This window comes from Streptopelia decaocto (assembly GCF_964273445.1).
Source record: "Streptopelia decaocto genome assembly, chromosome: 4".
NCBI classification, from domain to species: domain Eukaryota; kingdom Metazoa; phylum Chordata; class Aves; order Columbiformes; family Columbidae; genus Streptopelia; species Streptopelia decaocto.
In genome coordinates, this window is record NC_138658.1 from 9,451,388 (window position 1) to 9,477,902 (window position 26,515).

Here is a 26,515-nt window from a genome sequence, read left to right on the forward strand (position 1 = left end):
GAGTGGTACTGCTCTCAAATATAGATTTTTGTGACTTTAATGCTAAATAAGGGAGGGAAATTTTACCAGTACATTTGCAAGTATTTAACTTATATTCAACTCCTTCTTCAATCTTGGAAAATAAATTTGGAAGACCCAGCTTGAAATAAAAAGAAATGCAAGCAACTAGCCTGTACTAGATCACTTGTGCAAGCAGTAGTTCCAATTCTCCTGCGCACTCCTACACATGAATTAGCCCATTAACACACACACATGGAAACATGCTTGGAATGTTAAAACTGAAGTACTGAGAGCATTCACATATTTCTTCAAAAATAAAATCTGGGGAGAACAGGCAGAATGTGCTGTACTGCAAGAACTGGCATTGTGCTGGTAAAGAGCTTTTTAATTTTTTTTATGTTGCACCATCTCTTTTAGTATTTCTGAAGTGTGCACCTAATATATTCAGATAAAAAGCATCAATAAGGAACCAGAAATGAAAGAGATGATAGAGGAAGAAGTGGATATAAACACTTCTTGTGAGTAGTTCTTGACTACTAAGTTTCATGATGGGTAAAAATATTTAGAGTATGAATTGCCTTATATTTCACAAAAATTGTGGAAACAACAAAGAATTTTAAGGAGCAGATGTTCTGAGTGCAGATCAGCAATGGCTCCATTGTCACATGTTTAAACAACACAGACCAAACTGTGGATGTTGTTATGGCATCATCAGCACAAGCCAAGCAGTAGGACAGTTGAGTAAGACATAACGGTGCAGTGTTAGGAAAGATTGGTAAAATGAAATGCAGAATATGCAGACTTCATGGAGTGAGGAAACCACAAGTTTTCCATGCTATACCGTATGTCCATATAACTAAACTAAAAGATTTGATTAAATAACTTAGTAATACATTCCAGTCAGATTGGAAAAAATACAGATTATTGAATCAGACAGTGGAGAATGAGGTAAAAACGAGCTGCTAAATAATCATGAGATCGTGTTATTCGATATCTCTTAGATTCGTGTAAGCAATGAAAATGCCTACAAGGGTACTATAGTTTCCACACCCAAGAGACATGAAACCACACAGACACGTACTTTTACTTTCACTTTTGCTAAAGACAATTGTCAATACTCCCTTTTTCACTATCACTGGTCCTTTCTTTTCCAAGTTTTACCATGAGAAGCCCATAGTTAACTCACATGTTAACTTACATTCTGACAGGCAACAGCAAGCAAACAGTGAGTATCTGAACATATTCTGTTGCACAACATTCTGTGAACCAAGCTCAGAGGCTTATTAAGGTGTTCTGTTTTGTTTTAAATGAATGGTGTGCCACAGCTCAATTTAGTTGCATGGTAACCTGATTCACTGGCAACGTTTCTTGCCTTCAGTAGCAGGAGTTAAATGTGTGTGAATGACAGAAGTTTCTTCGTGAATCTTTGAGATTTTGTGACTTGATTTCAATTTAAATGAGAATGGAAAGCTTTGCACACATACATTCAAAAAGATGTTTTGGGTGAATCAAAATGTTGCATTTCTATCATACTCGAGCAAGAGTGTCAGTTCTTCCAGTACTTATGGAAAGACTTTGCGGTTCACAATGGGGGCTGTCAGAACAGAAAGATGTTGCCAGATCACTTGCCTTTCAACTAATTTCTCAATTTTTCTACAAAATTACAAGCACCACATGAAATTCTGTCTATGAAAGAAACTATGCTACTCTTCCCTTTCAGTAACACAAAATTATTACACACATACTAGAATATTAGCTTTCTTCCTCTTTAGTCATCTGGTATGGAACCTCATTGGCGGAAAGTCAAACACATAGGTAGAGTATAATTTAGAAGCTGGAGTTCCAGACATTACTTATTGTGTGTGCAAAACCCCACTTCATTCTCAGCCCATACTCATTAGAGAGCAAGAGTGAACATTACAAGAAAAAGACGGTAAAGAACAAGGCAATATGAAACATTCAGTAGCATCAGATATGAAACAATCATTAAAAATCCCAGTAGCTGATGTGATTTTACACAAACCTCCTATTGGATTGTTCTTGGGGATCTTCTTTATTTTAACATTTTACACTTTTTGTGCAGGTATGCATGTGGGGGCAGGGAAACAGAGTACAAATACATGCTAAAATTATTTCAGCCTGTAAGTATATTGCCTAGGACATAGGGGTTTAGCAAGGGTGGAAAGACGAGACAGGAGATAGGGAGGGCAGGTCAACAAGGAGGAATGGAATACAACAAGCAGAAAACTGGAAGGAGACTGGAAGGCACTAAGGGAAGACGAGGAAGAAAATACAGCCATGGCTTGGCAGACACGGGAATCAAGTCAAATACTTGCACTTTTCCTTAGCACAAAGGAAGAAATAGGAGGGCACTGAAGATGAACTAAGGTGAAAAGCGTATTGGTAGGAACAGTGTCCTGCTATTGCAGACAACACGTGGCATAAATAATCAGCATTTATTAAAGCAGGAAGAAAATGACCGAATTCTCATGACAAATTTGATGGACTCCACATAACACATGCTCTTCCAAACCCCTGATTTCTTTTTCTATCTAAATACACATTACAAACTACACAAGGACAAGTGAACAAACGAGGCATAAGGGAAGAGGCATCTGGCCAGTGCCCATCTGCCAGATAACTGTCACTTACAATCACCATTTTCAATTGATTTTTTTTTTTTAATTCAAAAGTAGACTTTGCTTGTATTGAAATCTAGGGGAATTATGCTGTTTCATGTGCAGTGGCAAATTTACGCTATTATACTCAATTCCTCAATACTGTCCTTCAGTTTTGGTTAAAACTTGTTAGAGATCTGTATGCTCTTTCACAATGTGATGAGATGATGGGACTGAACCAAAATGCAGTTTCTTTGGCATAATGAACTACTAATACGTGTATTATGACTGTATTATTCTCTCCCTTTAAAACACCATCATGTTTAGCGTGCAAGAGCAATATATAGACTTATGGCATGTAAGTGAGTTTGATAAATGACAGAAAACTCTTAAGACACAGCAGGAAAACTCAAAAATTGTACAGAGATTCTGATAAAACTAATTCAGCTAATTTTTCTAAGGGGAGTATAAGAGGCAATTAAAAAACTAAAGCCTGACGCATTTATACTGTCTTAGAATATGGCAATGGTTTTCTATTGGCATAAAATTATATAATCTCTATAAGTAAATGATTACTTAGCAAAAATACATTAGGTGTTTTACTGAGGTGTGAGGGAAGAGTGTTGTAAAAATAAGTTAAAAGATGCTGAGCGGAATGCAGACAGTGTAGCAGAAAGCTACCAAAAACGTCAAACTTGCATGGAAAAACCTGCATGGTAGCTTTTACATTCCTTGCTAGAATATGGTGAAGTAAATCCATTAAAGAAAAGATCATGGACCTACTCTCTAAATATAACCTTTACCCCTGTAGCGATGGTGACTTATTGGTAATAAGATATCAGCAATTCAAAATAATAAGACCCCTGCTTTGGCAAGCGAGTAGGTGATACTTATGACTGATACAAAGGCAGTTCAAGCAAGAATATTATGAAGAGCATCGATAAAAAGACCAAATAAGAAAAGAACAAAAGAGAACATATTCTAACACTGGCTAGAATTATTTCTGCAGCACTGCTGTAGAATGTATGTTGACTTTAAATTAGTTATTAACCTCTAGCTATATTTCACTACTTTTTTCCCACTCAGCTACAGGTTGGGGATAATATTTAATAATTAAAGAACACCATTAATGCCAATATCTGAAGAACACAAAATAAGAAGATCATTTACTCAAAAAGCATCTAACACTACAAACGCTTTAAACTTACAAGATGCAACCTCACAGCTAGTGAAATAAAATATCATAGGAAAAAAAAAGTTGAAAACCACAGTAGCAAAAACAGTTATTCTAAGAAGAAACTATAGAGCTTTTCTTCCTTCCCTTTAGCCCAAGTAACATTTGTAAACTTATTCTACAAGAACCACACACAAATGACAGATACTTTGACATTTTAATTGCAGAGAGAAGGTGTAGAGTAAAAATGAGCTGTGGATTTGTGAGGATATCTTCAGAAATACACATACTAGAAACTTCGTGTTTTGTGAAACACAAAGAAGAATCCTAGAATCCTTGGTATAATTGACTACCATACTACCCATGATTTTCTTCAAAACTGACACCAGTATGCTTATTATGAACATAATTTGAAACACTTTATGCTTCATTCCACTATTGGAGCATCTTTTTGTTGTTATTAATAGTCTAGATGATTATGTAATTACTATACTGGGATGATTACTAGTTACCCCCACTGATCTTACAGAACTATGAATACACTTTTTAAATTGTTCTCTGACATGTTTCTTTTGAAACCAAATATCTCTAGGAACAGTCATCATACTATTATACCAAAGGATAAAAATATTTTTGGTCTTTCAGAAAATAGCTTATCAACTAACCGCAGTGCAGACACCACTCGCTACAGGGCCTGTGAAATCCAGAGCAAAGACCAATCACCCCCATCTTTCAAATAATACCCAAATTGGGGAAATGCCTACCCCTTACTACTGTTTGCTTTGAATCAGATAGTGATGAAAACCTGCTATGCAGTAAGGCACCTTTTCAGAAGAATGCAGTAGCCTGTTTATAGATTAGTACATGAACTTGAAAGATTACTAAAATGATTCTTCTTCTTACTAGCTCATACGCTGCTTCTCAAGAATAAAACCCTTAAATTTTTCAACTCAGTACTCTTAACTACATATCTTTGTAGACGTCAATGTGCATTAATCTCACAACGTTTTAGACATGTATAAGTACCGACAAGTGAGTTTGTTCTCTCAACCTCCCTCCCTTACATTTGATGGAGAGAAATAAGCACTTTCAGGGCATGATTCATCATATCCTAAAATAGGTATCTAAGACAAGTGTGACTCATCTGACCTATTTGGGTTGACTAAAGAGAGTCTAGACAACTAGCTCAAATATAGACATCTACATTGTGGAGGATATCTAAATCTGGTGAGACAATAGATAGCACTCACTGTGCTATCATTTAAAAATGGTACAGTCCTCATCAAGGTGACAATTGGCCTGCTAAAATTGTATGGCACAGTATGGGTGAACCTAGCTTTATTTCTCATCCAAATATTCTACCAACAAATAGCAATTAGATGGAAAGAATAAAGGCACTAATATTATTTCTATACTCTGACACTTTGAAAAGAAAGAGGAAGAGACTACAAATATTATCCTGTCTTGTATAACAAACACTAGTTATGTGAATGCACCAGATGTCAATCAATTTTACAGCAGGTACTGCTGCCCCAGAAGCGGAGAGGAATACAGCAAATGTCACAAAATGTTTTTCAAAGCCATTCTATTCACACCAATATTTTTACATTCTCTGTTGATAATTTCCCTTTTAATTTATCCCACAAATATTCCAAGAAAGTAATTTCTGTGAAGAAAAGAAGGTGCTGCATGAATAACTGACTGATTGAATCTTCGATGTACATAAAAAATACCCAGACCCTCAGACGACAAGGCACGCCCCAGGGGACTTTTATTTAGTTTAATTTAATTTGTCAAAACTACATTAAGTTTTGTTAATTTAGTTTGTCCAAATTGAGTGCCCAGAAGATTGAATCTTGCCTCTCCTCTCCATGCTTGTAGCACAAAATACCTTAAACTTTGATACGAACTAAGACATCTGGGTTGTCATCTTATGAGTAACATCTCTTTCCTCATGCCTGCTGATTCCAAACATTCACTCTTATTCATCAATTTATTATAAGGGTGGATGGTTCCAGATTTTTTTTTTGGCTATTGATGCTCTTTCATCTTTCTGAAAATCTGCAAGCCTACTACTCGCCTAATGAAAAAACAATTACTTCATTAGATATGTAGGCAAATACCTGAAAAATTATCCCAGCAAATCACTTTTCCACATTATACTGACAAAAAAGATCAAGCAAAATGAGTGCATCTCCTACTTGTCATACCTTTATATATATATACACTGCCTTTATCATACTATAATATTAAGCAACTTGTCATATGCACTACAGAGTTTCTTTTTATTTATATGAAATTAGTTATTCCTAAAGATGCTCTCTCCTTGGAGCTACCATAAAATTACACTACCATGTATACAGTGTGGAAAATGTTGGCAAATGTTTATTTTTTAATGACAAATCACTTACAGTGTCAGAACAAAGCAGTATCATGGCCTCTGCACTTACAAGATACTGCACTACGGTTTCTCAACATGTTACATTAATCATGGAATCTGGCTGCTGTCTCAAGAAATAAAGCTTGAAGTCTTGATGACTGAGACATTAACGAGATTTGCTGTTGTGCGCATTTTTATTTAAACTCTGCTCTTACACAATTATTCTACCAATTCAGAAAAACTCTGTTGTTCACTAGTGTTTTACAATGGAAAATCAATAATAATCCTCAATTCTACATAGATTTCCTTTAAAATAAGCTTTAAAAGCATAAGACGTGCTGAAATAAATGATAATATTAATAATAGCCAAACGATAACTCTAAGAAAAGTGGCATTTGCCTATTATACTCATAGCAAAACTGTATTACCTTTAAAAATATATTCCTGAATACCTCAAGCACGTGAGGCTGAAAATGAGTTTTAATTTCCATGGCTTGCTTTTAACTGATAATCCTTCTTCAATTTGTCTTTACTCAATATGCCACATTAACATCATCTTTTTCCCACATCTGTGACAGCAGATTAAAACCTATCAAGTTTACCAATTAAGAAATGAATATTTTTCTTGTTTGTAATTATAATTTATACATACAATAATTGCTCCTTACCAACAAACAGAGAGTTAATGCAGTTTCGTACTACACATTGTAGACTAGTTGGGTTCCCACATTCTCACCACTGTGCTGTCGTGAAATAGCTGCCAAGTATGACTAATTATCCAGTTCAGCTTTGGAGACCTCCTCGTTTTCCAGACACTTCTGACAGAAAGGAATTGCAGGTGGCTCTGCCCAGCCCCACTCCCATCCCAAGCTTTGGAGTCTGACTTCACTGTATCATTTTTTCTTCTAAATTCTCAGACATGCTTTTTGACAACAGACTTGAATTCTCCTGTGATGTAAATTAAAAATCTAATCACTTGAGCCTTTACCATTATCTCTGACAAGCCCAGTAACTGCCATGTAGTTTACAAAAAAGTCTCAGCAATGTTAACGTTCACTGATTTTTTAATATTGTTCACTGCTAGTAAATTTGTTACTATAGCTGCTTATAGCAGTTATCTTTTTTCTAGTGGGTGTAAGTCTCCCCACTGTATACAACTCCACGAGCCCCTTTATCTTAATATTGCAGAGTCCTCTATACTCAGTATTCTAACCAGATTGTTAGAGATATCCCACGAAAACTCCACTTCCAAATGATTTTAGCCCAAATGCATCTTCTGTTAGCCACACCAGCAGTTTTTCCCTAATAGCCTATCATGTTCCTAATGTCTTCTCTCAGCACTGAAGTTATTTTTACCTGTACTTGAATTAATCCTATTCTTAGTAGACTATAACTGCTTTCGGCTTTCTGAATTTCCCCAGGTCGCAGGATGGATGATCCCTACAGAAAACAGAGCATTTCATGGACATTTCTAAAATCATATTATGCCAAAATAGTACATTTTTAAAACTTAGTTGAGAACAGGTGAGGTGTTACAGGGACTTCACAGTTCCTTTAGTCACTAAATTTAGTTATTTAACTGACTTCAATATTCCAGTTATTGGGATGAAATTATTTTGAAGCATCAGAATAAAAAAAAATATATGCAAGTCTGGTGCATATTCAGCTACTGGGTTAACTTGTGGTGTTTTGCCCAATCCTAAATTTCTAATCCATAAATCATTTAACCAAAACTCAGCTGGTAGGCTAATTACCAGATGACTAGTACCATCGTGTTTCTACCAAGTAGCTTTACCAGAATGGATTCACATTATAATCCTTTGCGTGCCTCACAGCAGACGGTGGTTTGACTTGATTGTTATTGCATTCCTTAAACTGATTTACATTTTCACTTTTTTTACAGGATTTTTGAGAATTTTTCTTTTTCCTGTGGAACAAAGTGGCAAAGAAGTGTGCTTGTTTCTGGAGTCACAGAAAGAACAGAATACATGAGAGATTGTTTACTGTCTTAAAATGTCATTGTGTATATATACTGTCGCATTTCTACACCACACTCTTTCAGGGAAACTGAAAGAATCTACTTTTTTCAAGAATAGTGGTATTATCTGTGGTGTCTCTCTTCCTAAATTTGGCAACATCTATGTTTAAACATTAATAGTGGCATTAGCACTATTAACTCCCCAATGAAGGAGGGAATGCGAGGCAGCAAGCATTCAGATCTGAAAATGTTGGGTACATCTGGGTATAGATACTGCAGATGGAACAAAAGCCTTACGGCATATGTTACCGACTGCTTTGAACGTTACACAAGTCCATGCTTTTTCTATTACTTCCTCTCACTTTTAAGGTTCTGTGTAGTTTGTACTGTTGGTATTTGTAGTTCTAGTTTGATATATAGTCATGCTACTAACACTTCCTGCCAAAGTGCAGCATATGGCTATATTACAAGAACAGCTTCTTCTAACCGCTGTGCAAGGAAGTCTGTACTTCATCATCGACTGTCACTTTGACAGACATATCATTAATTTCCTCTTCAGTCATTAAATGGTCAATTACTGATTCAGAAGTGTTTTTACAAATACAGGAAAAAAAAATCTGATCCCCACTTGTCAAAACAGAAATCTAAAGAATTAAGAGGAGCTTTTCCATCATGCAGGAGTTCTTTGCTTAGTGTCAACTCCAGGCTGCCAAAGCCAAACTATTCTGCTGCTCCCTCAGAATAAAGCTAACATTTTGACACCACCTGTCATGAGCTAAGACAGCCCATCATCTCCAGGACTGATTCCCCTCTCAACTGCATTAGTTGCACATAGGAAAAATTCCTCTCAAATTTAAAATAAGGCTCAGGCCAATTGCACACAGCCCTTGAGGGCCCATGCAGATCTCACCTTTACCAGCGCAGATGCTTATTCTTAGTACAGTGCAATTACCCAAACACACATAGGATTCCAGATCTGAATCGGCAAGCAGAGCGTGCGTTCCTAGGAAGTCATTCCCCAGTTCAGCTGACAAGGTCCCCACCCGCTAAAGAATTTCTGAATTAATTTATAAACAAGAAATGCATCTATTTAGACTGTTTCTGCCATATATAAGCTGCTAATACAATGCCCTTTTCTTCTTATATATAAACTGTTAAAACATAGTCTCCTCACCCTAAAGATTTCCTTTACAGTTGATTGGTCACTAACCATCACAAGTCTCTTCCTAAGCAGAGCGTGAAATGTTTCAGTTGTCATGAATCAATGCCTCAAGCTAACAGCTGTTACAACAGTGTTGAGGTTGGCATACCAACGGCGATGCTAAAGAAAGTAACTTGATGACATACGTAACAGGTAACTGATCTGGAGACCCTATATCCAGGATCTAAGCCAGAGGTGATTGCAACATCTATCTTTAAGCTGAAAACTACTGTAGAGACTAACCTCTGCGAGGTACAACTTTCTGAAATATACACCTATTCATACTGCTGTTAGTTGATGACATAATTTTACAATTAATAAAACCTGGCCAATAAATAAATAGGTACTTTTATAAGCCCTAAGAAAAGGTCATTCCTAGATCAGACAGATCACAGTATTGACATTTTTTGTGCTACTGTCAGATGATGGGAAGGGAAGAGAAGGAGACAACAGAGATCATCTGAACAGATGAGCCTCTCAACTTACACAATACAGAGGAAGGAGTGGAGTGGGAGAGCTCAGACTCAAGCGAATGACTCTCTGAGTTTGCATTTTTCGTGGACTTGCCCGCTGAATTGATGGAAAGAAACACAACATATGAACAAACAAAGATGAAGAGGTAGAGTGTGATCAGAATCCTCAGCAGGCACTGGCAGCAGGAGCGGCCGCCGGGGCACGGCAAGGGTGGCGACCAGTGAGGTGAAGAAGCAATGGAAGAGGAGGAGTGGTGGGTGGGACACAACCTCTCCGTGTCACCCTCCTTTGTGAGAGCTGTATGAGGGTCAAGTAGATGTGAAGGAAGGAGAAAAAAAAGAAGGCCAAAAGAAAAATAACGAGAATTTAATTACAAGCAACAAGAACTTATAAAATCTTTGAGCACACAAACAATGTTAATGGTGTAGTTTTGGGAGGCAGTGTGGGTGCCAAAGAACAGTTGTAAAGGTCGTAGACATAAATGACTCTGTTCAGATGCCAGCACAGATTTATCCCTCCATCCAGTACTGAGATATATAGGGTTTTCGAAGAGCTCTTAAAAAAAGGTTCTTAGCAATTTAAAGGTTTTTCTATAGGAAAGTATGTTCCAGATGGTTTAGTTTAAATTGGTTTCTTTCTACTTTTAAACAAAAACAATGAAATCAATTAGCAAAATATATGATAATACATGCCTCCCGAATGGTTATTTTTTTTAAGCTATGCATCTTAAACATGTATTAAGTAGCACAGATTGGCCAGAATCTATCTAATCTGTAAGTGCCCTACAGCTCAGCAATTTTTCCCGTCAGGACCCATCACTCCTAATACTGTTTTCATTAGTTCATTTCCAGGGGCAAAAGAACACCGTGAGAAATCTAGATTTCCTGACCATGATATATTTAACAACTCAGCTTTGTAAAAGACTGTGTGCATGGTTGCCAAAAGTAACCGTGGTGTTCTACAGTACTACCGAAAAAACCCTCATATCAATCTCATATCAAAAAGATGCTGCCAAAGAGTTCCAGTCTCATTACTAAAGGAAGAAATCCCACAAGCAATTGTGGAACAAGGCATTGCCTTCAGCTCATTTTTCAGTATGTTCTTTCTGTCTAGTCCTCTCCTTATGTTCAGAGGGGATCACTGCCATGCAGATAAATGCTTTATGTCAGAAATCTATGTCAGCAAGGAACCTGAGCTACAGCTTCAAGTAATTTCAGACTCAAATTCTAGAATTGGCTTATTCCTTGAATTATTAAAGCTCACTACAGTTTGCCAGATATTGCTTTCTTAAAAGAAATACGTTCCAGACCTAAAAGATGTAAATGCATACATAAGCAAGACAAAGTTACAGACACTAAGACTTCTCAATACACAACAAATGAAAAGTAAGCCTGATTTTACTGTCTTCAAGTTAAAGTATCTGCCTCCAGAAATGAAAAATATGGTGAGATCCTGATATGAGAGAATACTGTATGCAGTATTCTGATAGATAGGAGAGGTAACAATATGTCCCTAAAGACACATTTCTGATTGTTAAGTTTTTTTTTTTTTTTTTAATTGATACCTTTCTTAATGAATTGTAACATTTGTAATACTTTGTACAAACACATATGCACACACACTCCCACAGGGCACACAAAACCAACTGTGCTGGAGATACTGTATAGCACACAGGCTCACATAATCAATAAAAAATAAGAAAACCACTCAATGCAGAGCTGAATGTTTTAAATATGTGTAGGCTGGTCATCTGTACAAAGAAAGGAACCTTGTACCTGTTTATGCATTCTATGCACAATGTTAAAACAAGAGGAGGAGGGATACAGTGTATAGACTGCTCACCTTTGTGAGGAAGAGTCATTCTCTGTGAAGTGTGGGCCATACTGCAATACTATAAAACATACGCTAATACCACTATCCAGTTACAGAGTGGTATCCCTGTCTCCCTTCTCCTTCACAGGAAGGAGAGCATCTCTTCCCCTCTTGTACTCCACACTGCAAAGAAAAGCAAATCAATTTTTAAGGCCCTTTATCATCTCAGGTGGGGAACTTTCATTCTAGATGTTCAGTTTGGTGAAAAACACGAACTTGAGCATACACATAAGGACCAAGACAGTCAGTAATCTGAGAAAATTCTCTCTGCTTGCTCTGACATCCATTTGTCCTATCAGTATCTTATCTCCAGCTGAAGCCAGTAGCTGTTCCTGACAACAGCTTTCTCACTGTTGTCCTAGAAAATCTACATCCAGAAGTCAAGTTTGATGTAGGGGGAAAATATCTTTCCTAAGTGTCCTGCTAAAGCATTACGCTTGAACTTATAACAGCTGTCAGGGTTGCAGGGCTGCCTATTCCCTGAATCATTCTAGAAGTAAGACCCTAAGGGTACTGTTAGCTTTAATTTATAACAAAAGAACCAGAAAAGCAGCCTCTGGTGCAAAGATTGGAAGTGTGACAGGAATACTAAACAGTGGAAAACAAGCAAGCTTGAAAGCAATTAATGACAGGGAGATTATATTGTTTTTCTAATGGAACAGAAAATGAAATCCCCATACACTGGAACAAAATGTGCACCTGGCGTCTGGTGAACAGGGCAGTGGTACCACTATGTGTTAGGCCAGGGACCAGATGTTGAAACAGCTGCATCAATGTATGAGGTTATCAGGATCATCCCACCTCCCCACCAAAGCAGGTGAAGAGCAACACCACACTACTCTGCCTCCTCTTCGGCAAGCACAGCAACTTCTTTCAGCTCCTCCTTCTGCAGTCTCCAGGAAATACACAACACAACACTCTTTCTGGAGTACAACACAACACAACAGTCTTTCTGGAGTACAGCCTCAGCTCATCTTACTGGCTTATCCGCTTTATGACCTTTGTATCACTATTAGGTAGCAGTGGGTCAGGAACCTAAAAATAACAGAAAATTTCATCTGCTAAACATTTTACACCTGTCCCTAAGCTACAGCAAAGAGAAGGACACAACCAGCATCTCATCTCTCAGACCTGTGACTACTGCAAGATCCTGTTGTCTGGTTTGGGAATAAAGTATATCGTGGTCATCCAATCTAATCTTAACTGCGATACTACAGAATCATATAGAAGAATTAGATAAAACATTTTTGTTGTGTTGTTTTTATCTTTGTGTGTGTGGTTTTTTTTTTCCTTATAATTGTATTCCTGAGATACAATTCTGTGCACTAAGCTTCAGACAAAATTTTATACACAAAAATCCTATGGTTGTAACATCATGTTATACATCATGCAGAGGCCCTATAATTAAATTATTCATTTACTGAGGTTAGTTACTAAACTACTTATAATGGTTTGAAGGAAGAAACACAAAGTGTTATGAATAAAGGTAAATTACACTGTATTTTCCTTTGCATCAGCTGCAGATACCTGTAATTGTTCTCCAAGCCATTATTTCACATTAACTCAATCTGCTATTACTAGGGCTGTTATTTGAAGTGAGTGGGTACTGGCTGTTAACGTGCCCAAGACTTTGCTCAAGTGGAGGTGAAATGGTTCACTGAAACTTTGAGAACAAATTGTCAACATTGGTGACCTAATTAAAGCTAATTGCCACCCATACAGCAATGTAAGTCACAATTTACAGCTGCATCGTTACCAGCAGTGGATAGAAAATCTTATCTCCACCAAAGGAACAGCAACTATGCAGAAGTAGAGGAGATCACTGCAGTGCAGCAGAGTGTGGGGGTGAGCCCACCGGGTGGCTGAGCTCCTCAGCCGTTCCAAGCGCCACGCCATGGGCAGCAGCAAGTCGCTGGGCTCTGCCCCAGGCTTGCTCTGCTGTCCTGTACCAGCCCCAGCTCAGCTGCCGTGATGTGATGCCCAATGAATCTCGCAGCGTACTTAAAAATCTGTGTTTTCAACGCTGTGGTCCATGGACAGCTGCTATCCGGAGACTACACTTGCATACTTACACTATCAATTCATCACCCTGGCAATACCAATATTTTTATCAAACATGCCTAGCACCTATCCTACCCATCAGAAACTAAGCACTAGGTATTTTTGATACAATTCAAACTACCTTGTCCTTAAATCTTCTGAATTTTAAAACACTCCCACGCTCTCCAGAAACCAATGAAGCCCTTCAGCAGACTCAAGTCTCTATTTTAGGGTACAACTTTGCTAACACTTTTAACAGTGACTTACACATTGTACTACTTCCAACAGAAAGCAAACCCCAAATTACAATGTTTCACTGAGAATTCTCTTTTCTCTCCCATTCTCCACATTTTCCTTACTATCACCTCTGGTTTGCTTTTCACCTGTGTGCATAACATTGTTCTTTGAGGCTGAAAACCAGTATTTTCTGTGAACCAGAGGTACACAAACCTATTACCCTTAAAAAAAAAAAAAACAAAACAACTCTTTGTTTTAAAACAAAATGTTATTAAAGTAAGTATGAGTAACATTGCAGTGTAAAAATTAGAGGGGAAAAAATGGAAACAAAATCAGTATCTGTGAGGTTACAGAACTAATTTTATTTAAAAAAAATAATTGATTTTAGCTTTTTAAAGAAAAAAGAAGATTAAAGGAATTGTATGGACAGAACAAAAGAGAAACATGAAAAAACACTGGCATCTGAACAGAATAAAAATTGAAATGGTGATGACATAAAAAAACAAGCCCAAAACACAAATGTATGCTAGAAGTACATAAACAAATTAAGAGTTACAAAACACTGACTCACACATTTTTTAATCTACTGCTACTATTACTGGAACTCATATCTTAGTTAATAAGCAGTAACTTTATATTCTTCATTCCAAAACATCATGGCAAATGGTGTTTTGGGAAATGAAAACTCAAAGGTAAGTCTGAAACATGTCAGAAGTAACACAGAAGAGCATAAAAGTAATTTCTTTTAAATGAGGAAAAACAGTATTCTCTCTTAAGATTCATTAGAGCTTTCTGTGTTTAATGACCTACTGAGATAAATTCCCATAACTCAAGTTATTGTTTCTCCAAATGTTTCAAGCTTAAAATCATACCTTTCACGTCCTCATCTTCAATGGTCGTATTGGAACTCTCTGTTGATTCCTGTTGACAAGTAAATATAAGTAGAATGTATTAAAAAAAGCCAAACCTTATTTGCGTGCCTTTGAGAATTACAGTTAGTTACATATATCATGCAAAGCCTTGAAGCAGGGTGGGATGTAATTCACAAACAAATGGCCACACAATGATTAAGACATTTCCACCTGCAACTGATGTCAAACCTTGTAATTCTCTACACAAGGGAACAGAAATACATTTCCTGCTGTCTAATGCTTTTACTTCACAGGAATGTAAAGGATTTTTTTTTTTCTTTAACATCCAACTGTACAAAGTCCATATGAAATGTTATATGAATTACCTCAGCCAAGTAGGAGAGCTTGCCATTTTAAGCTTAGTGATTAAACCGACTGTGCAAAATAAGTCATTCCATTCTAACTTTTAAGTATGCAGACTTCTCCATTCTGCAATTTACAACTGTATTTCTGCTCATATGGCTTATGCAATGTATATTAAAACAGTGTCTCCCAGTGATTTTAAGAATATTGGATCAGATTCCATAATTTTTATACTGGTTCTGTGGCCAAAACATTTCTGAAGGAGACAGAGAATTGATAAACAGATGATAACGACTTTGATAAACTAAGGTATCTTTGCAGTAGTGTTCTTTGAACAACCAGTCATGTAGAGGAATGACTCATGTATCAGACAGTTTGCACTTAAGCCACCACACTGTTAAAAAGGCAAGGATACTGGATCTCAGTCTTTCAGGAATTACCAGAAACATGAAATATTACAGGCAAATTCAACAGGGCACTGTCAAATCTAACGGACACACATTTTTAGAAAGCTGGAAAGTTTTTAAACTTGATTTTTTTAAAACTGTACACTTTCTTGAAAAGTAGAAACTATATATATAAATATTATCCACAGCTCAACAGCAAAAAGGATTAACGGGTTTATTTTTTATCTGAGAGATAGAAGAGTGGTATTGTATTTAACTCTTAAAAGGATTTTACAATTAAATAATAAAAGTAAATTTGACAGTGCCCTTTATTTACTGTGTCCTCACAAGGCTGAAGGAATATTCATAAAGGTTAATGCATTACTCAGACCTTAAAAAAAAACAACACCACAACAAAAACCCAAAACAAAATGAGTGTCCATCCATAAATAAAACTACATGAATTAATCCACACACAAACAAAACTGAACAAGTCACCATGCTTTTCCTGAACTGGCTGGTGTTAGACATTTCACTCTACACAGATGTATCATGCTCCATCACTTAAAACATTAGATAAAGTACTTATAAGTAAACAACCCACCCCCCACAAATACAGGTTGTAAACACCATGCACAAGCTCACACAGCAGATGTAGCCTGTAATATTGAAGCATCCACTCCAGTTGCCATACTACAACGATCAGTCTTTCAGAAAAATTTAGGAGTAACTCTCTGCATTAAGTGGTTTGCTTGTCTGCCGTGACCTTTTGGGACATTAAATATCTTAATTGTGATGATTACATAATAAAGTCAAGTAGATGTAGTCACGCCAATATCTGATCTGGGGTTTCTGGGCTTTAGTGGACTTCAGCGATAAAGATTAGACTAGTGTTCAAACACAGGCTGTTTGTTGCCTATGAGTTTAAACTTGGGGAGCTGCAAAAGTAGTAACATGAAAATTAAAGCTCTATGTTCAACAGATGCAAGGTGCATGAAGGAATGGAATACACAAGCACAACCCACGCCATCAGCACTTTCATGCTTAAGAAATGTCTGCATGCGCTATGTTTTCACTCAGATTCAATCCTTCTCATTTGAAATAACCACAAGTAGTTAAGACTAGAGAAATGAAATGTCAAATCTTTAGATCAATACTTTAAACAGTGAATTTTTTGTTGGAGAGTAAATTATTTCCAGGAAACCTAGGAACATATGTTATATGTAAATGATGACATTTCCCGGCCCTTTTCAAGTCCATGCATGAAAAAAACAAAACAAAACACATTTTAGGAATCAGCTGCCAAATGCAAACATCACAAACCACAAGAAAAAGAAAAAAGCATGAAGAAAACATGAAAATCAAAAGAACTCTTTGTAATTTAAAATGTTACTTTTTTCTAAACTAAGTGACGCTATGGAAGAAAACCAAAGTCCCGTGCAAACGACACGTCACAACATGGTGTATAAGCATGCTGAGAAACAGCAGATGGGATAAACTGAAATGACATCTGTATCTAAGGTGATGACTGCACATAAAACTTCTCAGTACAATCTCAGCACGCTCTGAGAACAGCGTTCTTTGGTTTTATTTAGGCTGCAGCACTTTTGGCTGAAACGAAACCCCGGGCTCCCCAAGCCCGGCTGCGCAGGGGACTCAGCTCCACCATCGCCACCGACTCCCCCAAGAACAACCAGCGGGACGCACGCAGCAGGTGAACACACATGAAAACGGGCTCAACAGACACCGGGTGTAACAAATGCAGGAATGAGATTTTCCTTGATAAATTCCTGGAATGGCCCTATTTTGCTGTGGAATAGTGGATGGAATGTGTGTTGTGGAAAAGCAAGATGGAGTTGATTCTTTCTGAATACCTTATTTCCATCAGGATTGTGGATTACTGTAGTTTGGGGCTCCTGAGCAAGAACAAAATAAAGAGAGAAAGAGTTCCCATTGGTAAATACATTCTCATTTGTGTGAGGGAGTGCAAGAAGAGCCAGCTCACGAACGCTGAACACTGACAAGAGCCAAAATGTTAACTGTTGCCAGAGGGTGAAACTGGATGTCTCGAACACAGATTTCCTCAGCAGCAAGCCAGCCAAAAAGACCATCTCACCTAATGCAGCAGCATGCAGAGACCTTATTCATGACCAATGTACAGAGGGCTTTGAAGCTCTGGAGACCTGCAGAGGCTCTTTTGCACAAAGTGATACTAAAAGCTTTGCTTGTTTTCCTGTCTGAGCCGGGACAGACAAGAAGGCCAGAAATGACCTCTCTTCCCTAAGCGTGTTTGTTGTATTAGTGTTAAGTGATCAAATACAAATACAGAATTGATAAGGATTAAGGATGAGTTAACTATCTCTAAACACTAGGATGTTTTGGAAGACATAGATTACTACCAATTGCTGCTTTGGCAGAGCAGCAGTAAGTAAGAGAGGCAGATCTTCACGTCATTTTAGAGTGTAATTTCCCCAAATCCATTTCCCTTAAAAACAGATCAAATAATCTTTGAAATGGCAGTTAGCCAGTGCACTTTCAGCATGGACTATTGTGCATGTCTGTGTCTGGGAACAGACTGCCATATATTCATGCAGGAAACCTGTTAACAGGTCCTTAGAAATTACTTAGGAATGTATGCTTCAGTGCCAGTTGCAAAAAACAATTAAAGAGAAAAACCTCTCCCAATACGTAAGAATTATCCACATTTTCAAAGCTATATATGCGGACACACAGGAAATAATATGTGACAAAGTCAGGTACTTAGGCACTGGCATTTATATTTGTAAGCCATGTGATACATGTATGCCCCTAAGAAATAGGAGCTACTAATAAAAGCAAGACTGGACTAGAAACATTCATGAACAGCACTCTCATTAGTAGTATGTTCCTAGTGGAGTTTATTAATGAGTAATGTCTCTGGCAGATTTATATGTAAGAGAACAAGCAAAAGTGTTTAGCACTAGATGCCTCTTGATCCCAGTGAAGTCTTGCAAAGTCCTGTTGAGTTTTAGGAAATATGGAATGAAAATCTGAATAAGGTCTATTTTATGGTTGCCTAGCAATAATCCTGTTAGCTCTCCTTGATATCAGTACTTATACTAAGACAAAAGCAGAGAAAATAACAGAGGTTTTGGGGTGTTTTGCTTGTTTGGTTGGTTGGTTTGGTGGTTGTTTTTACTGTTTTTCCCCCACAAAAGGTTAGCATTAAAAAGATGGAGACAATCATCAGGCAAAGAGCTAAGAGCAACACAAAGCGCATTCTACTCACTTTCTGGCACAGCATGCAAAAACTTCAACTACGGTTACAAATGCTATGACTCTACCGCATCCAGCTTCCATGTAACATTTTCTGTTAATAAACACGCTCTAATGGACTTCCTCACACACACAAAAATAAGCATAATTCAAACAAAAACTTTTTCCAAAGCCTGTTTTTAGAAAGCAAACAGAGTAAATGCATGAAAAAGCAAAAAAAGAGGCAAGAACAAACAGAAGACAGTGTTAAGATAGCATGAGAAGGAAGATTCCAGGTATACCAGCGCCGGGGTAGGAATATTTTCCTTGGGGCTGGTTACCACGTTCGTTTTGTTGTTTATCTGTAGGTATGCAGAAAATAGAAACAGACAGGCCTTAGAATTCGCAGTAGGCACCGTATCTATATCTCTCTGTATAGAACATCTATATACAGATATAGATATCTATATATAGATATAGATATGGAAATAAAGAATCACAGAAAGATGAACTTATGAACTTGAAAAAACGCTAACAATAGATCTGATGACTAGCTGCAACTCCTCCAAACATGCTAGCTATGGGTTTTCAGATGCACTGTAATATGGTCTATATAAGGTATAGATGACTTCAGCTGTGACACTTAAAAGAACAGAGAGCCTTCAAGTAGCAGCTAAGCACATATAAGAAGAATATAGAATTAATATGGGCTTGAAGAAAATCCTAAATAGCCATTGTGATTTCTTGTCATGCAACAGTATTAAATAGTTGGACTCAGTTTTTCTTTATTTCTAATTACTTATCACTATCACAAATAATGTTTGATTATTCATAGCTCTCCAGAAGTCTATGGATTTGTTCTACTGGCTTCTGAGAACAGATTTTAATAAATATAACTGATACCAGATCTGAATAAATACAACTGATGGTCAAAAGAGACTAGTGTCCCTTTAGCTTTTTTAGAGTTATTTTAGACAAAAATAATTGGCAGCTGTGATTTCCTACAGTAACTGTGTATCAGCCTCTCAATTTTGGTACTATAACCTGAAAGTGTAAGGTTTCACACTATGTATAGTATCTGTTGTCTCACTCCACAATCAGTACATATTTGCTGAATTTTATGTGTAGGTCCTCATGTTAATTCTTATGCTTAGCGCAGTACTACATGTTTACAAGGCTACTGGCCTTTATTTATACAAACTTTTAATTCAAATAAACTGTTTAGCAGTAAGTTTAAAGGCATCTGATTCTTTAAATCCATTTTTAAGATTCAGCTTTCATAAATACCATGGTATGAAAAGCACAGAAATACTAAAAATAATGTACTGAGCCACTTTTTACATGCACTAAGCAGCAAGATTAAAGAAGAGTAAAACTAGTTTGAAATATGTCACTTTTTTCTTTAGCGTTAATTAGGAAAAAAAAAAAAGTATGTATATTTTACTCATGTCTAATTTTAACAAGAGCAATCCAAAGCAGCATGCAGAACTGGGTGTATAAATACATATTGTTTGGAAGAACTTTGGTCCAAAAAAAAAGTTCTATTGAACCTTCTAGCCACAGTACTTAATAATAAATGTGCAAAACAAAGGAAAAAAGTCCAAAATTGTTTCCTGAATGGATTTTTGTAAAAAATGCAACTGATTTCTCCATTTAAAGGAGCAAACTCTAGAAATTTTGGAGTCAAAATCTGGTATTTTTTCTTCTAAAAGAAAAGCCTTTATAAACCATTCAAAAATGATGCCACGCTAAGTAACATATATGAAAAGGCATAAAGAAAGAGGAAGTCCTAGAACAGTGGAGCAAACTGAGATGTGCATGAACCATCTGCCTCGTGACTGACACTTTGCCATGGCTCTGTAGTCTCAGATGAAGTGTTCAGCTCCTCAGCCATGCAGGCTAACATTCAAGCTTTGTCTGTGCCAAGGCTTTGTGAAATTCGAGCATTCAGAAGTCAGCACCACTGGGGAAATTCACTGAACTTCATGTCCTCAGCAGTTTTTGATGATTATTTCTACTTTGGTACAGGTGTGGCAGCTGACTTGTTGATTACAGGAATTAAGCCTGCAGCTGAACTAAGTCTTACTTAGGACGTCAGGATTATGGAAATGTCAGCAGGATTTACATTGATTAATTACAGACTGCAAATTTCCTTATCTTAACCAGCATTTAATTTACTTTGAAGAACAGAAAACTTCTTAGTAATTAATATTGGGGAGCATTACACTAAATGTTATTTAGTAATATTTGTGATAGAACCCATTCTCCCATAGAGAATAATTTTCTTTGATTTAAAATCAAAGTTCACAGTGCTCTACAGCAGGAGGATGAGAAACATTATTTTAACAATGGTCTTTGTGGAGAAATTGTCACTAAGATAAAATACGAGTCATTATTGAGTTCCAAGTGTTTAGTTTATGCTCCAGCTTGGCCTAGTTATTGCCAAATAAGTTTCATTTCTCTATTAACAATATTACAGCCGTATGTTGCAAGGGTGTCTGAACTCACAACAGGGAGGGAATAAATACCTTAGTGTATAATGTCATTTATGGGGAAGACATAAGTATTAGCAAGTATTTTATATATCACCTAACTTGCTTAGACATTTATGGGACTGTGAGCTGGGCAAAACCTGAACTACTTACTTGGAAAAAACTGTTAAAAATACCCCAACCAGTTCAAGAAATGGAAATTCTATAGGAGAATTGTGGAATAGTGAGAACACAAACAACATTGCTTGATGGCATACCAAACCTCTCAAAACATGAGAAAAATCACAGATCAAGTTGTGTAACTAAAAGTTCATATTTTTATGACAGCGTAGTCATCACAAGACTACAAATAAAAAGGCCCTAACAAAAGGCAGATACACATAAAGCAAAAACATGAGGAAAGAAATGAAGATTTCACCAGATTTCATACAGTCCTATTCAGTAGTAGCTTAATACAAAAAAAAAAAAAAGTGATACGCCAAATGAATGCTTGTTGTTGAATACATAATGAAAACAGGTTAATCAAATTTCAATTCCAATTTTGCCTGAGTAAGGAGAGCAGGCTTGGGTCCATACTCCCTTGGTGAAAGTCCTATAAAAATAAACAATATCCATTACAGCTACTGCTGAAAACTGCAGGAAATATATTCAAAACTTCTTAGTAAGATATTGTGAATACAACATTCATTAGTAAAAGCAGAAAGAGATAATGATATTCAGAATACAATTATTTCTTCTATGTAAGCAGAACTTGGTAAACCCTTTGAAACTTAAGAGAGGAATCAGCAATAAGCCTGTACACTTTCTCTCTCATTATTTTTTTTTTATTATTATATGAACACACATTGTATCTTTCGCACTTATTTTTAACAGCAAAGGGGAATGATTCCAAAAGGAGTAATATAATTTCATATGAAACAGTTGTTCTAAGATTGAATTATGTTTAAGTGGTGACCTTCTATTTGTTACAAAGAAAGAAAACTTTTATACTTCTGCATTGCTCGTCAAAAGCCACTCTTTTAGATCAGATGGTAGTGCAGGACAGACAGACACAAACACTCAAAACTGGGCATGACACTAGAATCATTATTGGTCTTTTTTAACATATTATAAAAACCTTTTAAGAAACAAAACCTACATCTTGGGACTTAAATCTTTCACAGTAGGCTAAAACACACTTCACCTTTGGCATGCTAGAGATACCCTCACTGCACCTTTCTGGTTACCCTCATTTGGACACTGTTAGCGCTGATCCTCTGTCACTGAAAATAGATGTTTGCCCAAAGAACAGACTATTTACCAACACAGCTACGAGTCTGCTCAGACCCGGCCAGCAATTTCTGCTTTTCAAGGAGAGTTGTACTTCCCAGGAAAAGGTGTGGGAAAGGGATATTTGCCTTCGCTCCACTGGCAGCAGCAACAGAAGCTGGTTGGGACATCACAGCTGATCATCACCAACATCTCAAAAGTCAGATTCAAAACCATAATAACACAGGAATTGAGTAAGTTGTTGTGTGGGATGACAGAGGCCAAACGAAGGCAAGACTGTAGAACAGGTTGAAGAAGAAGAAAGTTACTGACTTTCAGCTGAGACATCTTGTGACAAAGCCCTGAGCTGTGAACGAAGTTAGTTGGGAAACTGTAGGATGAAAAGGCTGCGAAATTGTTTTCTTTTGTACTCCTGAGCATTTGTCATGACATCTTGGTCTATAGTGGCTGAATTAAAGCGATACTATTTCACCGTGCAGAGCAATGTGATTTGTGTTACATTTTATGATATTAATACTATTAGCTTTTGATATAAGGAGGTTTAAAAATTAATAGAAGGCTGTTATAAGATTACTATTTTGTTACTGTTTTTATTTACTAAGAACAGCTGCATTGGCCAATGTTACATCTACTTTTTTGTTTTTTCATTGTCCCCAGGTTAAAAAAATAAAAAACTTTCTTGAAAGAACTGTAGAACAATTCAGTGTGGATGGCATATAGCAACTGCAGGCTTAAAATTCACAAGGCTGTGCTTTAAAGTCTTGTAGCCTCTCACAGTATGTTAACAAAACTAAATGCAACTGTTTGATTTCTAAGTGTGAATGTTTCACAGGAGGAAAAACAATCTGTCGATAAAGATCCTCACCATCATCTGAACACTCGAACTGGACTTCCTTTTCTGAATTGACCAGTCAGAGAGAAAGGAAAAGAAGAAAATGTGACTGGTTGGATTTGAAGTATCAATGCATGGAGTACAGCATATTTCTGTTTTGGCTTTTTTCTAAGAAAAAGCTTAAGTTGTAGGAAGGGCTGGAAAAATGCTATGGAGTATACAGTAACTCAATAATAGAACTGACAAAAACAGACTTCCCCAGATGTAAATTTACTCCCTTTGCTCCACATGACCATGCAGACAAACAGCAGACACATAAATGCTGAAAACCAAAGTTACCAAATCCCAACAAGTGTAATTTAGGCAAAATTTTGGCAACATTTGTTTCCAATATTGTAATCAAAATTGAGATATAACAAATAGCATCATAGACCTGTAGGAGGAATGATATTTAAAAACGAAAAGCTGATCAGCTAGAGTACATAAAATTTATATATTCCACAATGAAACATGGTAAGGATTTTCCACAGGAATCACAGAACAGCACTGAATGTATGCTTCTCCATATCACTGTGGTATCTACTACTTGGCAGCGAGAAGCACTGAAATCATGGTGTACTCACTTCATTCTAAATCAGCCTCACGATTTTTTGGATAGGAAAAGTGCATATGTGTGGGAGGACAGGGACAAATATACTATGAATCTCCTATTCAATTGTACAATGTTTTGTTAAAATAAAAGATTAAGTTAAGATTAAATAGAACATTAAAATTCAGGTCAAAGGCACTTCTGAGTAAACAAACAGAGCACAGAAGAGTATCTTTCAAATCATATCATAAAAGCATGAGGCACTTATTCTAGTCTTCAGGAGTCCTCCAAGAAATAAAATATTTTTCATTGCTGAGTGATATATTCTTTTTTTTTCCTGGCTGTTTTTCAAAGTATTTATGCAGAACATTCATTTGTGAAGCATCTCTCCTCCTGCAGGATCTCGTGACGTGAGAACAGGAGCTCTAAATCATGTATGAAAGCTGCCAAAATGTTCCCTTCTTAGCAAGGTCTATTAGTCAGGATGAGCTGATTTGTTGCGATAGTAAACCCCTCAAGTTCTGCCAAATATAGCAAGTACATCTGGCAGAATACACCTCATGTGGAGCCAAGCCCATCAGTAAACTTTTGGTCTTCCACGAAATCTAATAGAAAGTCAAAGGGAAACCCGAAGGCAACAGAGCTGCAGATAAACACTGATACCTAAAAAGCTAAAATGCCCACCACCAAGCCTTCACTTATATTGACAAGCTCATTAATAACACCAAGTCATTAATTATACAATCATCTTTCATTTAAATAGCAAGAAAAGCATTTTCTCCAGTAGTTTTCTATCTTCCACTTGTTTTTCAAATATTTCTTCTATTCCATTTTTTTAAGCTTCACCCACTAAATTTAATCGCTTCAAATATACTGTAAGAATCACTTGTTAACAAACTCTATAAATAAAGGAAGTAATAATAATCAGTTATAAAAACTGGCAGAAATTGCAGATAGGTGGTGACTAATAGAACGTATTTTAAAGCACACGTTTAACCTACCTTAACTCCGTCCGGCTTTTTCAGTAAACTCTTGGCTGCTGTAAAACAAGACAAATAATTTCAGTGTCAGGTGGTTACCACTGAGGTCAACCAGCTGCACAGCAAACCCTTATCGCCTCCCAGCTGCATATATGTTTTCAGTTTTTATTTCCTCCTTTTGTTGCTTTGAGTACAGAAAATGAAATATTTAAGAAACTACAAATCCTTGAGATCATACATCTCTTTTTCCATTGATTAAAGCTGTAGGTTAACTGTACTTATACAAGGAGACACGTCATTGGGCAGCACAGAGGAAACAGAAGCAGGGTGAGTGTAAAAGCAGCAGCCTTTGGATATGTTCATTTTCTCAACTGCAATGTTTTTGCAATTGTCGATGGGGACAGTTTGATATGACTATGAAAAGTACTGTTCTGATGGCAGGGACTTCCATCAGGTGTTTGTAGAGCCCACTGCTATTTTAAGGATGTTATTAATATAACAGTGACATAAAAGTAACCACTATCAGATTAATAAGGTATTTCAAGAGCATAGTGAGGTACAATGCTATCTGTCCCACCTAATGCAAAGTAAACTGGGTTTTAAAAAAGCGCCTCTGAGCAATGGTTCTTTGGGAACTTCCCACCATGACAGCATCAGTCACCTCAAGTGACGGGTCAGGAAAGTCACAAATAAGAAAGGAAGAACAAGGTGCTAGTGAAGTGTTGTTTTGCAGAAGTGCTTCCTAACAGTTACTAGTAACAAATGGTAGGCTTTGCTTCAACTTCTACTGAAGAAAACCTTTCTGCATCATGTTGCACACTGATCAAATTTCTTCAAAGTAGTGGGGACTGTTGGGCAAAATGTCACTTGCCATGACTTTATCCATGTGTTAGGCTTTGAATTCCACCACTTAAAACTGACACCAAGAACAGGGTCAAACTATTCCAAACTACTAATTTTGGGGGGCTAATGTGCCAACAATCACACCGCATCTCTGAACCCCAAAACATTTACAGCAGAAATACGTTTTGGGTGACCTACTAAATTCAAATTAACTATTCACTAAAGTGTAAATGCTTCATGACTCACTGCCAAAGGCTTGAAGAATAATAAATTACAGAGCAAGCCTGGTGGGTTTTTTGTTTTATTGTTGTTTCTAACCAAATTTTCCTATTGGAAAACATATCACAGCTTAGGTTGTAAGAAAGTGCTGTTCCATAAATGTTTTTTTGAAAGGGAAACGCTGCAGCCAACAATCTGGCATAATCAAAGGGAGACAGTCCTGACACGGGGCTCCCATGGTTACCGGCATCCTTCTCTTTAAAGCAAAAAACAACTATTGGACCTTGCAAACCTAAGGTTGCTTTAACTAGCTGAGGATATTGAAGTTGGTGAGTATCTGGTTTAAACTTGAAGTTAACTTTATACTTGTGGTTTATTCTCCAGCTACATCCGCATTAAGTGCTCATTTAGCCCTGGTTCAGAGTACAGAAAAGGTAAGATCACCTCAGAAACTGTACAGAAATAACTAATGTCCATTATTGT

General features: G+C 36.9%; 1 protein-coding gene across 12 annotated transcripts in view; it reads right to left on the minus strand.

The window, feature by feature from the left end:
* The window catches only part of CAMK2D (calcium/calmodulin dependent protein kinase II delta), a 160,335-nt gene that overhangs the window by 10,592 nt on the left and 123,228 nt on the right, over window positions 1-26,515 (minus strand). For 2 of the 12 annotated variants that reach the window (XM_082051995.1, XM_082051999.1), the window contains exons 13-17: window positions 24,992-25,029; window positions 19,111-19,170; window positions 17,449-17,490; window positions 14,847-14,895; window positions 9,838-9,921 (exon numbers count right to left, since the gene is read on the minus strand). In XM_082051995.1, coding sequence (XP_081908121.1) covers window positions 9,838-9,921; window positions 14,847-14,895; window positions 17,449-17,490; window positions 19,111-19,170; window positions 24,992-25,029 — 273 coding nt within the window. The remainder of the gene's footprint in view (window positions 1-9,837; window positions 9,922-14,846; window positions 14,896-17,448; window positions 17,491-19,110; window positions 19,171-24,991; window positions 25,030-26,515) is intronic. The other 10 variants (XM_082052000.1, XM_082052001.1, XM_082052003.1 and 7 more) reach the window with 10 other exon arrangements.